This window comes from Odontomachus brunneus, unplaced genomic scaffold (assembly GCF_010583005.1).
Source record: "Odontomachus brunneus isolate Ranch 3 - 2012 unplaced genomic scaffold, Obru_v1 Obru_scaffold_025, whole genome shotgun sequence".
NCBI lineage: Eukaryota > Metazoa > Arthropoda > Insecta > Hymenoptera > Formicidae > Odontomachus > Odontomachus brunneus.
The window spans coordinates 2,487,321-2,501,837 of NW_022639475.1; the positions used below are offsets into that span (position 1 = coordinate 2,487,321).

General features: G+C 42.0%; 1 protein-coding gene and 1 non-coding gene across 5 annotated transcripts in view; both read left to right on the top strand.

Annotated features, from left to right (window-relative positions):
* LOC116842399 (cytospin-A) overlaps positions 1–14,517 on the top strand; it is a 58,861-nt gene that overhangs the window by 22,893 nt on the left and 21,451 nt on the right. For 3 of the 4 annotated variants that reach the window (XM_032811572.1, XM_032811574.1, XM_032811571.1), the window contains exons 2-3: positions 3,686–3,786; positions 8,864–9,010. In XM_032811572.1, coding sequence (XP_032667463.1) covers positions 3,686–3,786; positions 8,864–9,010 — 248 coding nt within the window. Of the gene's footprint in view, positions 1–296; positions 1,275–3,685; positions 3,787–8,863; positions 9,011–14,517 lie in introns of those variants that run through there. The other variant, XM_032811573.1, reaches the window with a different exon arrangement.
* On the top strand, positions 5,123–5,194 carry Trnac-gca. The gene has a single exon. It is a non-coding gene; the product is annotated as a tRNA-Cys (tRNA).

A 14,517-nucleotide genomic window follows, 5' to 3' on the forward strand; every position in this document is an offset into this window, starting at 1 on the left:
AGAGAGAGAGAGAGAGAGAGAGAGAGAGAGAGAGAGAGAGAGAGAGCAGGTACGGGTGCAGCACCAGGGTAGTACTTACGTACGTATGTACAGAGCGTAGTTACGTACCGGGCGTGCATCTTTATTATTGGCCGAGAGAACCCGTACGTGTGTGTGTGTGTGTGTGTGCGCGCCGAGGTTCGATGAACCTTCGCGAGGAGATACGTATACGGATACGTATAGCCTTCCGATCGAAGTCGCCCGGTGTAGTATCCGTGACGGTACGAACGAAATCCTGCTTCTCGATCCGCCGTCGCCGCCGTTTTCACGGGACCGCGATAACGCCGGTCGCATGCACCGAGGAAGTCTCGGCGGCACACGGACGACGACGACGACGTGCTGATCGGGGACGATCGGGAGAATCTCAGCGAGAATCTCCGCCGCTTATCGCAGATAAAACGAGATACGAGAGTTTATTTGCAAGTGTAGTTACAGCTAATCGCGACGCCGCGGACATACATTTTCTTTTCTATTTCTTTTTTTTTTTTGGTCCTGTTTTTCTCTCGCAAGTGTTCGCCGATCGCATCGACGACGTTCGCCTCACGATGTTGTTGTTCTACGGCACCTCGGCGAAACAACAAACTCTTTGTTTACCGTACGCCGTTTAGGTCAGGTCTCGCGTCTCTAGAGCAGTTAGTCTCTGGAGACGCGTGAGCTCGTAACGAGCGTGAGTACGTGCTCACCTGGCAAACATTTTCTGGCTTATCGCGCGAACGACTTAATTCTTATCATCACCAGTTCGAATTCCTCGTCAGTCTTCGGCCGCGCTCGCCCCCGTGTATACGTGTCGGCCGTTCTGTTCGAGATTGCGCCGAGTTTTCGCGTGTGGGATCGTGTAGATGTCGCATGAAGATTGCAATAACGTTCCGCACAGCACGGAGATAATATTTTCGACAATATTTTCCTTTTCTTCTTCCTCGTCTTTTCCTCTTGCTTCGTCGAGGTTCCCGTTGACGCGAAGGCGATTCTTCGGGAAGTATCAGAGTGCGCATCGCGGAGTTTGATTTCCGCGGAAGTGTGTGTGTGTGTGTGTGTGTGTAAACGCGCGCGCAAGTGCGCGTTCGCGCACCCACGACAAGTACGTTGCAGAAGACCGGCGTCCTCTGGCCTTGTGTGTAACCTGAGACGCACGTGTGTGTGGTGCAGTGGTGTGCGGGACGGTGATTTGATGTGGGATTTTGTCTGCGGCTGCGAAGATGATCCGGCAGTTCCTAGATGCGCTGAGCGGGAATTCGGTAATGCTTGACGCGCGCTTTCGCCGCGCGTACGTGGAATGTCTTTCGCGTCCCAGTGCCTACACTCGTGTTCCTTCGTCGCTATCGCGGCTACGTAGCAATATCTCTAGGGATCGTTTACAGCAGTACGGTCGCGGTTACGTTCAAAGTCGTAATCTGTGAATCGATCATGCGTCTGTTTTCTTCGCATAAACTCATAAGAAATGACAAGCTTTATCAACGAATTCAAGAAGATTTTTCGTTTTTCATGAGTTTACGCAAAGGGAACAGCATGATTGACTTAGAAATCACTACGATCTATAGAGACGCCTGTTTTTTATTCATTCTTCGTGATTTCAACTAATTTATCGATAGATATAATCGATTATATTATTAATATACATTCTTTATATTAACAACTTATTAAATACAATTTTAACATTATTTTACACATTTCTTTTTATAATTCCCTATAAATCTTATTTTTTTACAATAAACTATTGAAGTATTAATATTATTTTTACTTCAACTTTTTTGGCAAATTTATCCTTTTTATGTTGGAAAAATATAAAATATAAAAAATTTATAAAGAGATAGAAGAAAATTTTAAAAAATGAAAAAATAGAAATTTTTGAAATAAAAATTTAAAAATATTAAAAATAAAAAAATTTTTAAATAAGAATAAGGAGCATGGAAATAGACACACACTCTCTCTTTCTCGTTACTTCTGGATAATATTAAAAGCGGCATCACTAATTTTAAAAACTTTAGGCCGCCATAATGGAACCGCCACTTTGAATTGAGATTTTTCGTAGTCAGTGACTCTAAAAATTTTTATGTGCCAAATTTGGAAAGATTCCATCGAGAAATAAAATGTATCACCCGAAACTTTAAAATATAATTGCGACCATACTGTAGACGATTCCTTACTCGATTGTCTCTTGCACGAATGGAGTGACGATTTCGAGCGTCACGCGGAAATCGAACTTATTTAGAATGCGATAAATAGTATGCAATAACGCAGATAACACGCAGATAATAATGAGTCATGGTCACGTCCATTAAACGTTTTAGCCGATAAGTCGCAAGACGCATTTAGATAGAACCTTCGTCAAAAAGCGCGGAATGTTTGCAAATAAGTGCGGCGAATTTAAATTGAGAAAGAAGTTTTTGAGATTCTGTAACTTGATATAAGTACGCGGATGTTAAAAGTTAGAATTGGAATTAACTAATCACGATCTTGTCTCGCTTTATTTTGATCGCAATCAAGTTCCAGTCTCCAATCCGCAATTCTCAATTTCCAATATCTCTTGACGTGGATTTGCGAATCGTCTGCAATAACAGCTGATGAGTTTGAATCAATCGTGACTCTAAAGCAATACACAGAAGACCATTCGAAAACCGCGGTTGTTGTTTTCATCAGCTGAGTGATGAACACGTACAAAGATAACACCTGTTTTCGGCAGTCCAACGCGTGTATTTCTCCTCGGGTGTGTTTACATGCGAGACGGCCCGCTGCTCGACGCCTTTCGCACCACAACACATCACAACCCAATCAGAGCGGCACCGGAACGTTAGATATGGCGCAAAGTCCGATAATTATTCGTTTTTAAGTGCGTCGCGCGGATAATTGCGTGCGCGTCGCGAGCGCGTACGTGAAATCGCGGTATTAAAAGCAAGTCGGAGACGACGTGGCGCAGCGATCTGGCGATAGCGTCGCGTCCCGCTTTTTTATTAAAAACCGCATCCGTGTCCGATAATCCGCCGCGATACGACATACGTTGTACACGGTATATATGTGTATGTGTGTGCGCGCGCGCGTGTGCGTGTATGTGTGTGTGTGTGTGTGTATATATATATATGTAATGGCCTACCTCGCGGATTTAATTACCGCTCTTAAGCGTGGCGCGCGACGCACGCGAATCAGAGTGGAACGGTGCGTTAATGCATTTCTTCTTTATTTATTTCCGCGCTCAGTCCGGAAGACACGAGCCGTGAAAAAGACGTGTATTTGTTCTTTACCGTGTCTTCTTTCTCTCTCTCACTCTCACTCCGTCTTTCTCTTTCTCTTTTTTTGCACTTTTCTCTGCTTCTCTCTTTTTTTCTTTTGGCTCTTCTCTCTCTCTTTCTCTCTCTCTCCCTCTCTCTCTCTCTCTCTCCTCCCGTCTTTCTCTCTTTCTGCACATTTCTCAGCTTCTCTTTTTCTTTTGGCCCCTCTCTCTCTCTCTCTTTCTCTCTGTTTGTCTTTCCTCTCTCTCACCACCTCTCTTTTTCTTTCTCTCATTTTCTTTCATGTTGCGAGTCGCTTTTAATTTCCATGAGAGACTTTAGCGTCACTTGGACGTATCGTCATCTGTCTGTGTTTTCATTGTGATTTTCATGGGTGAGGCGTTTTGTTCGTTTCGAATTGAACACGTTGTTCTTGTTTTCAGACTCGAAGCGGGATGTCCGTGGGTTCGGGCGGGCGGGCACCGTTTAATAAACGGACGACGCAGAATACTCTGCCGCTCACGAAGAAGGCCAGCGGAAATCAGTGAGTACACACTTTTCAATTAGCTCGCGAGGATGCGACGAATCATTGCCGGACCTCGGCGAGTCCGCGAATAATCCGCCAGAAATTCGTAGAGCACTGTTCTGAGCAACACGGAAAAAACATTATAACTTGTTTCATATAAGATCTTTTCAATTTTACTAAGTTTTTAATAGTCCACAGGAATAAACCGTCAGTAAGGTCTATCTTGCTAAGGAATATAGTAGATTTCGCAAGTGTTTTAATAGCGTTTCATAGGGAGAGTTCGTAAAATAATAAGTAAAATAATAAATAAAATAATAAGCACATACGCAAAATGAAAGGATAATGAATTAGAATACAGAGTATCGATATATTCTTCGGTTACAGAATCCTTTAGTAATTTTAACTATGAAATTGTTTCCGTGTATATCGAGTGACACTTGGCAAGATAGTATTATGAAATTAGTTTTGAATTAAAATTTATTATTTACATAATCGAATAAATATATTAAAACGTAATTTTGCTGAATAAATAGTAAATTTATAAGTAGCTTCCTCTTTTGATAGTCCAACTTACTTTTAATGTACCACTGAAAGTACCCTCCTGGAAACACATATCCGGTGAATAAACCTTAACTTCGCTTGTGCAAACGTAATAAAGAAGTGACAAAAGGAACGATTTTAAAATTTGAATTAACTTCTGGATTCCTGCATTATCGACGTCGCGTTGGCCGTCGTAACGTATGAAACGCGGCACAGAGGACGCCAGCAGTCAGTTTCCTCGGCGCATAACATTGTGCCGCGGCGATGCGGTAATAACCGCTTGTTACCGTAATAATCACGATGGATGCGGCACAGTAAAGGCTTCCCGTCCGTCACGGATCGGAAAACCGGTCCCGGCATTATTTTTCCCGGGAACTCCGTTATTTATCTGCTGCTACGAACGGCTTCGTTTTTACTATTTATCGCGAGAAATCTATCGCGATTCGCAAAATTATTTAACGCTTGAATTTCTACTGTTCGTTCAGAAATTATTGTGTGCCTATAAAATCACGTGCCAAAATTATATTATAAATTGATGAAAGGGTCCAAAACACTAGCTAAGGTGGCTATGTAGAGTCCTGTTTTACGAAAAACTTTTAACCACAATTCTGTGTTGCAAATGAAATTTCGAATTTTAGTTGCCATTAAATGGACGCCATTAAAAAAATGTCTTCGTAGAATTTCATATTATGCCCATTTTTATCATTGAATTCGATCTCGATACAGGAAAAATTTACTTTTCATACTTATTAAGAATGACATTTTATTGCGTGTTAACACTGAAGAGTGCCACTTGAGAGAGGAGTTATCAAGTGGGGATATAGCTCAGTGGTAGAGCATTCGACTGCAGATCGAGAGGTCCCCGGTTCAAACCCGGGTGTCCCCTTGTATTTTTTTTTCTTTTTTTTTCTTAGAAGTTTTTTTCAAATATCACTTTTATTTATTTACCGCATTTACAGCTACGTTATTATTTTTCTCGTTACAATAACATTGTTACTATTGCATAAAGTATATATATCGAGATATTATCGAGCGATAACCGATATAGAATTTCTTCTGGTAGCTAATAAAAAAAATATTCAATTATCACGCGCAACGTAGGGAAATATTTACTGCAGATTTGTACTTTATTATATATATATATATTTTTTTTTTTACTTTCACTTCACGTAACATGCCACCGAAATTGTCGACATTCGCGGAATGTTGTGCCAAGTACACAATAAACACGAGTCTTTCTGTGAAAATTATATATAGCTCTCTCGTGTGCAACATGTCATCGTGTGCGCGAGTTTCCTGAATTAATAATAAGTGAGCGTAAGGTGTCACACCCCTCTTTTAGTAAACGTGTTTACGGCCAGATAGACTTTCACGATTATCATCACGATATGAGATAATGATAATGGAAACTTTACAGTTTATTTAATCACATGAAGTAAATATACTATATTGAATTAATTGCGAAACAACATACAATAGTACACATCGTGCAATAGTACAAAATTTGTATCAATGTGGCAACAAATTTACTAAAGGTTACACTCAAGTTTTCATATTACATTTAATATAACCGTATTGTCTGGCGCAAATTTAGATCATGTTCTTTTTTCGTGTTTCTATAGGTCTGTTCTTTGTAGCTGCACTGCTGAACTGGTGCAATATATTGAAGTAAAACAAATATACGTTTTCTCACTCTAGCTTATTTCACTAGTTCAGCAGTGCAGCTACAAAAACCAGGCCTTATTTCATTATTCTGCGTGATACATCTGATCAGTCATAAGGGACTCAGCGTTGCTGAATTTCGTGATTCAATATTCTCAAAGTTAGTGTATAAAGTTTACGCGCATCACAGTCTATTGAGGGGTGGGCGCGAGACAGACGCGTACCCCTCCCGGTGTCTCTTCTACAGAAGTCGAGAGTTATCAGTCGTTCTCACAAGTTTCGGTTGCGCTTGTCACTTAAAACTCAATACTCGTGACAAAACTCACGCGTACGTGCTGCAGACCGGCGTTATTATCGCTGGTCCGCGTTGACCGTTCTCGTTGAGAAGACACGTTGATATCACTCAACACACGGCGCGTTCTATCGTCGCGACGGGGGAGATCACGCATAATTGACGTAATGCCGTGTGAATGTCGTTAACCAGACGCGGGCGACGAACGCCAGTTCGAAACGATTCGTTTTGCCGGGCCGCCGGTCGATCGATCGATCGATCCGATCGTTCGTCCGATTCGTTCGTTCACTCGCTCGTTCGTCCGTTCTCGCAACAGACGTATCCGATGGGGGCATTGACCACCAGCGGTCAGCGATCGTACTGACCTCATCAACTCGCCTGGCCGATACACACTGGAACCGTCGATACGCTAAACTCATCGAATCGAGTTCTACGCGCCTCCAGCCTATCCTTTACCTCCCCTCATCCCTTTGAACCGACTCATTTCTTGCTCCGGGTGCCACTTAATACGGCTCGCAATCTTTGTTGCTAATTGTTTACTCATGTAAGAGAATTATAGATTCCTCTCGTCACTCCGGAATCGTGAAAAATCGCTGAGATATTACGCGTCTTGCTGGCGCGAAGCGCGCATTCTTCATCGAGTCGTCGCCGGGGCGAGCTTCGCAGCGCAGATGAGAGAGGCTGACTTTCTCGCGCGCGACGACGGTTAGCTTCACGATAACGAAATTAGCGTCGGGTCGTGGAAATCGCCACCGTCCTCGCCTGTCGTTCCCGGGGGAGCGTGTGTAAATGGCGCGCACGCACACACGCACGCGTTACGCAATCCTTTCCGTTAGTCAGTCAGCAGCTGCAGGTACACGCGATTACCAAACGGTAGTCACACATTTTTCCGAGTGAAGTTGCAGCGCTCCAAGTTGCCACAAATTAGGAGACACTGCTGACGCGTTCGCGCTGTAATCAGTTATGACAGGAGTTCAAGTGACAGTATAGGATGCAAAAATTTATTTGGTTAGTATAACATTCAAATATTGTTATTCTTGTTCAAATTACGAACTTATGGACTCTGAAAGTTTAGATACACCCCTTTATTAACTGATTACAGCGCGAACGCGTCAGCAGTGCCTCTCAATCGTGACAACCAGTAGCGCTGCGACTTCATTCGCAAAATTGTGTGGCTATCACTTTGCTTGTTTTTCAGACTTGAATCGCGTCTTCCTTGTGTTTGGCTTCAAAGTTTCGTGAACATTTCAGTTCATTTCGCAGGGGCGACCCGAAACTGCTCCCTGAAAAAGTGAACTGAAAGAAACTGAAAGGTCGGAACCAAACACAAGGAAGACGCGATCCAAACCCGGAAAACAAGCAGAGTATTGGACAATGCAGCGAGAGCCTAAAGCACCAAATGTGTGGCCACCGTTTAGCAAGCGAGTGTACACGCACCTCGATAATTGCATCGCGTTATGCGCGCACGCACATATACGCACGAGGTGTTACATAACTTTCTATCGATTCCTTGCGCAACGAGAGATTCAACGGCTTTCTCGCATTCGCGGTAAGGAACGATCGTTGTCGCGCGCGGGCGGATACATCCATCGCCTCCGATTTTTTATTGCGCAACGAATGCGCGGCCTTTTACCACGCGACGTTGTTTGTGTGTCGCGTGTGCCCTTTTCGCACCCGCGTCGCACAAAGGTGGACGTATGCTCGCGAAACGACGCGAGAGGGATTCTTCACACTTCAAGAAATAATCTTCAATTATTCACCCTTATTATCATTTCTTATCATTTTTTTTTTACCAGTTAAAGAAATACTCGCACTAATACCAATCATACGCGAACGTCTACTCTTCCCAGATAGACTTTCATGATTATCACTACGTGAGACACAATTGATGATGGAAACCTTATATTCTTTTAATTGCACTGATGAAGCAAATATATTGTGTGTTTATTGAATTAATTGTTAAATTGACATCATACAGTAATGTACATTTTTTGTTGTATTAATGCAGTAACACATTTACTGAAAGATCACACTCAGACTTTCATGTTACACTTAATATAACACATTGTTTGGGACAAATTTTGAGAATTTTTTCGTATTTCTTTCGTATTTGCATTTCGACATTCTGTATGATAAAAATGAGTGTAATCTGATCAATTAAAAATTCGACATTGCTGATCATTTCGTAATTTAATATATTTGAAGTTGCGGTTTACATATATTAGGGCTGGTTGTTCCAACTTTTTGATAAGCTACCTGACAGTTAAATCATGTGGCTGTCTTTGTCCAATTTGAAAAAAAGACAGATATATGATTGAACTGTCAAGTAGCTGACCGAAGAGATTGGAACAATCGGCCCTTAGTTTATTTTGGGTCTGGTCCCCGACGAGTCAATACGAGTCGCGACCCGGCGATAGTCGCCTCGATAGTGGCCTCCGCCTTTCCTGCACGACGGCTACCGTTCGTTTCGTCCGCAGAAAGATCAGCGAAGCGAGAGCGCGCCGCGATCCCGCCAATTATCCGCGTCGCGGTCGAAGCTGCCTTTAATTAACGCAGTCGACTGTCGACTCGAAACTTCATCCGTTTTAATCCGGATTTCAGGGCGAAGCCGAACCCATCAACGAGGCCAGCACCGAGTAGGAAAAGGGACACGGTCGCTTCACTCTTCAGCCCGAGGAGACCAGCGGCGAGCAGAAAAGTCGAGTGCGCCGACGTCCGCGGCAAGACGAAGCCGGGGGATCAGCTAAAGTGAGTGTTCTTCGAGCATGTTTTTGCAGTTTCGCGTGTGAGCCGCCGCATGTAAAAAAGACAGAAAAGGAGAGAGAGATATATAAAACGGGGGAGGGGGCAGAAAAAGAGAAAGAGAGGAGAGAGAGAGAGGGGAAAAAGGCGCCGCGAGATGCGCCCGTTCGTCGCTAGTTCGCGCGAACGGGTTCGACGACCCGGCCCGTTGCTCCTTTCCCCACGATTTCTCGATGCCACGCGCTATACGTATAGCATTAAGGATATCTGCGGCTGTCTCTCGGATCGATATACGCCCGATCACGAGAGGACACGTCGTCGAGATCGACCGCGAACGTCACCGAACGTCTGACCGCGATCTTGACAGTCTCGGCGGGATGCGCGACGATGTCAGGTAGGGACGTGCGATACATTGCGATTTTCTTTTCTTCAATCGCAGTGCCATACGCAGTTAGAACTTGGAAGATTGCATCTACAATTCTAAATTACTCGTCACTGCAGTTAAATATGTTATGCATATATTGCGCGACAATATATGATACTTTGTACTATCTAATGCAAACTTATATATTACTTATATATTTAGAGGCGTAACGGGAATGCCATTATAACAGTGTGGACATTTTAATTTTTGTTCGATAAATAGTGAATTTATGAGAGCTCCCTTGATGTGCTCGTTGCGCGTCCTGAAAATGCATATCTGCTGAATAAATCTCTTAAGACATTTTGTAAAAGTTTGTATTTGAAATATTCTCGCGAATCGTGCGCTTGATGCTCCATTGCGATTGTCAGTCGCTGTTTTCTGTTTTAGCATTCTAATTTCACTCTATTTTTGCTCTATAATTTTATTCTATTTTTTTCAACTTAGAAACATTCAATTTCACATTTCGATTTAGAATAATTTCTCCATTTAAAATATTCTATTTTGCTTCGCGTGATTTTTCTATTCAAAATAATTTCTATTTGAATGTTATTTTGTCAAGTTTTGTTTTCTGTTTGTCGAATTTCCTGGCGATATCGAACGTTAACATCCGCCAATAGTGTCCCGTGCAGTTTTCATTATGGTCGTTCTGCCGTCGACTTGATAGATATGTAAGATCACGGACAGAAAGGTTCTCACACTTTTTCTGAGTTCAGGAACGCATCCATCTTGTCCAATGGGAGAGTTCTCCCAATGGGAAACAAATCCTCCCATTAGACCAAAAAGATACGTTTCTAAACTCACGAGAAGAAGGGTGATAACCTTTCTGTCCGCGATAGTACACGTGTATCCGTTGCGATATCAATGATTTCCCGATGTCTGTCGATTCTTATAAACCGAGCACTTTTAACGGCTAATTGGGGACTTCCCGTGTGTAACGCGAGTTGTCTTTACTGCGGTGCCGACGCGTTCGATCTTTCCACGTATCGATTATGAAGGCGCTTGAGAATGCGCGCGCGCGCGCGCGCGAGAGAGAGAGAGAGAGAGAGAGAGAGAGAGAGAGAGAACAGCCGCAGTCGTGCAGTCGCGAATCGACATGAATTGGCCACTCAATTATAGCGTGTTATTTTCGACAGATCGATCTCATGCCGGAAATAAAATCTTTCGCGGGTCAGTCACCGTTACCCGAGCAGTCTAGCTCTTTCATTAGCGGTTTGCGAAAGTCCGCGAGAACCACGTCACGGTCGAGTCGAAGTTCATTTCAGGAACTGCTCAACATTCCAATACACACAGATATCGAGATTTTCTCAGCTGGGAACACGCACGGCGCGTTCCCGCAGCCGGAGCGCGAGTCGCGCGCTCACTTTCTCTCATTTCCCGTTTCTGCGCCGCGGCTGGATTTCGCGGATCTTTCGAAATATCGCGCGCAGGCCGCGATAAAGCGAGCGAATTGCCGCCTTATGGTGGCGCGCCGCTCCACCAAACCGCCTCCTCGGTTGGAACCAGTTTGATTCAGCGCCGTGCTGAAATAAAATACCTTCCGATGTACCGCGCGCGCTCTGTCGAAGCCGCACCGATCGCGCGACCGAGGCGCGTTCTTCGCTCGGTTACTTGCAAAAAGACCGCTTTTTATGCAGCCTTACGTAAGGCATCGGCGTCGGTACGCGTGGGACTCAGGCCCATCACTAGCGACGACCCACTCTGCCAACGAGAGCGGCACTCGGCCGACCCACATACCCAGTGAATCAAAAGTCAATGGGCGGCGCGACGCGCGTCGGCGCGTCCGCCGCCTCTACGTCGACGTCGTGGAAGCCGAAAGAGGATACGTGAACTTGGCTTGCTCGTCTGAGAGTTCAACCCGAGTCCTTTTCGACGAGGGTATACTCGGTGGAAATGAATCTTTTCACATGTTTGCTGCCACGCTACTATTTGCGTGTCTTTCCTCGCAAATCACACTGTACTTGTTTTTATGTAATTCAGACGCAGTTTTTTGCGTGGGTAGAAGGAAAAATTATCACTGTCACACACACACACACATACACATACTGAGGAAAAAAGTTGCTTGGTACTTGGAATTGTAGCCACATGGAGAAATAATTACTATAAATCATGGCCAAGGAAATTACTTTATTACTATAAATCATGGTCAAGGAAACCACTTATTAAATTTTTACTATGATGTCACTGATGACAATCTTATATGCATGTTGCTACTACTATTTTCTGTTGAAACAACCAAAAATATAATTGGACGAAAAAAGATTATAATTTTAGTTAGATCAACCATTTGTTTTCTTTCGGTGCGTGTAACGTTGATAGCGAATGTCAGATAGAAAATAGAAATTTTGAGTAGAGAATTAAAAATTTTAAGTAAAGATAAACTTGAAGTGTGTGAGAAATCAACGCACACACACATATGACGTTGATAGCAGACGTGTTAATATGTCGACTGTCACGCTATCGATATCGGGGTAACCCGTAAGTTTTTCACCCCTTTGTGGGTGACGGTTTTACTTAACATGATTAGGAATAATCATGTTGTGTGAGTCTTGATAAGAATATCGCATAAAGACAATAAAATATCGCTAAAATAACTGTTTGAATCGCGAACTGTTTAAATTTTTATTTTTTTTTTTTCGAAACGTATTCTCCATGTGGATTTGGTCATTCTTGCATACTACGATCAATTTGGTAATATAAAAGCGAACGGGTGGCGGGTCCATGATATATCGAGTGTGTAAAGACTGCCCTCGTGGTTTCGTCTCGCGAAGTAGACGATGTTACGAGCTCTCAACAGAACAGCCACTGTGCGCGATTAAACGACCGCGTACCCCGCCCCCGCCTGTGTTGTAACGCCCATAGAAAACGGGCCGACTAAACGAAAGGGTCTTCGAGGAAGGGCAAGAGTGGCAATTGACTCCTCTCGTGCCTCAAGTTCAAGAGGGAGAGATACGAGGAATGAGATGGGACGAGTGATGACGTCATTGCTCTCGAAAGAAACACTGTGTCGGAGGAGTTATCGCCACGTTTCTATCCTGCGTCGCTACATAGCCCCGCTTTGTGTTGTCCGTCGACCGTGCTTGCGGGATATCTGAAATACGGTAAAAGCAGATGATCGCACGTGCGCGCAAGATGAATAAGAATATCTGTATGATCGAGGGGTTAGCATGTAAAGGGAGAATTAAATAGTCCGCTGAGAGAAACTGTACGCACTGTAAGAAAAAGATACAGTCGAAATAATTGGAATCGAGTTAAGGGGACTTTCCCCGGTCTAGTGTATTGAGAAATGTATTTTTTTTCTTGAGTTTCTTTTTAAAGTTGTAGGAGATAGATCTTCAAAACTTTCCACAAATTTTGATGCAACTTTTGATGAGCTGAATTTTTTCATGAGAAAATTTATACGTTTGTTGAAGTTAGAAAATTAAATGTGATAAAAAAACGTGTTCTTGAATTTTCACTCTCTAATAAACTAAAACAAACAAATTATGAATCTCTATAGTATATTTGTAACTATAACATGAACTACAACCAATGTGATATATGCAGAACTGTATTTTTTATCAATAAAATATGGTCAGATTTCTTGTGGTATATTGAAATCTTTTGTTTTAGTCATGAAAAAATGTAGTACTTTATTTATAAAAACTTATTAAAAATTTTATTAAAAATTCAGTATATACACTAAAAGTTGCATCAGTATTTGCGGAAAGTTTCAAAGTTCTATCTTCTATAACTTTTGTTTAAAATCTCAATACATGTTTCAATAGAAAAGCTTTTCTGGAGCAAAAGGTTCCTTTAAACGAATTTCAGGGTTGCATGTGGCGAACTAACTGTTTTGATTCTTGTAGCAAAATTCTGATGTTCTTTCAAACATTCGTTTAGAAAATAAGCTGGATATTTAGTTAAACGAGACGATCATAAAGCTGAGACAACGCAGTGTTGGACGTGTTTATCGTCCGATTTATTTCATCTTCCAATCAGTTTAATTACTCGCACATTGATTACATGAACCTTTTGATAGTTGAAAAAACGCCTGTATCACACATTCAATTGTGTTTCAATTTCGTGATCATTTTGCTCTTGATTAAATCTTGCACCTTGTGTTTCCACGTCAGACTGCCGGCATCTGGCTCGACGATTTTTGTTCGACTTAATTGCAGTTCGTGCAGCAAAATTTGCGTAACCCTGAGACTTGGCTTTTCTCGCTCGATAGTTCTTTTCTCAGTGTATATATATATATATATATATATATATATATATATATATATATATATATATATATATATATATATATATATATATATATACACTGAGAAAAGAACTATCGAGCGAGAAAAGCCAAGTCTCAGGGTTACGCAAATTTTGCTGCACGAACTGCAATTAAGTCGAACAAAAATCGTCGAGCCAGATGCCGGCAGTCTGACGTGGAAACACAAGGTGCAAGATTTAATCAAGAGCAAAATGATCACGAAATTGAAACACAATTGAATGTGTGATACAGGCGTTTTTTCAACTATCAAAAGGTTCATGTAATCAATGTGCGAGTAATTAAACTGATTGGAAGATGAAATAAATCGGACGATAAACACGTCCAACACTGCGTTGTCTCAGCTTTATGATCGTCTCGTTTAACTAAATATCCAGCTTATTTTCTAAACGAATGTTTGAAAGAACATCAGAATTTTGCTACAAGAATCAAAACAGTTAGTTCGCCACATGCAACCCTGAAATTCGTTTAAAGGAACCTTTTGCTCCAGAAAAGCTTTTCTATTGAAACATGTATTGAGATTTTAAACAAAAGTTATAGAAGATAGAACTTTGAAACTTTCCGCAAATACTGATGCAACTTTTAGTGTATATACTGAATTTTTAATAAAATTTTTAATAAGTTTTTATAAATAAAGTACTACATTTTTTCATGACTAAAACAAAAGATTTCAATATACCACAAGAAATCTGACCATATTTTATTGATAAAAAATACAGTTCTGCATATATCACATTGGTTGTAGTTCATGTTATAGTTACAAATATACTATAGAGATTCATAATTTGTTTGTTTTAGTTTATTAGAGAGTGAAAATTCAAGAAC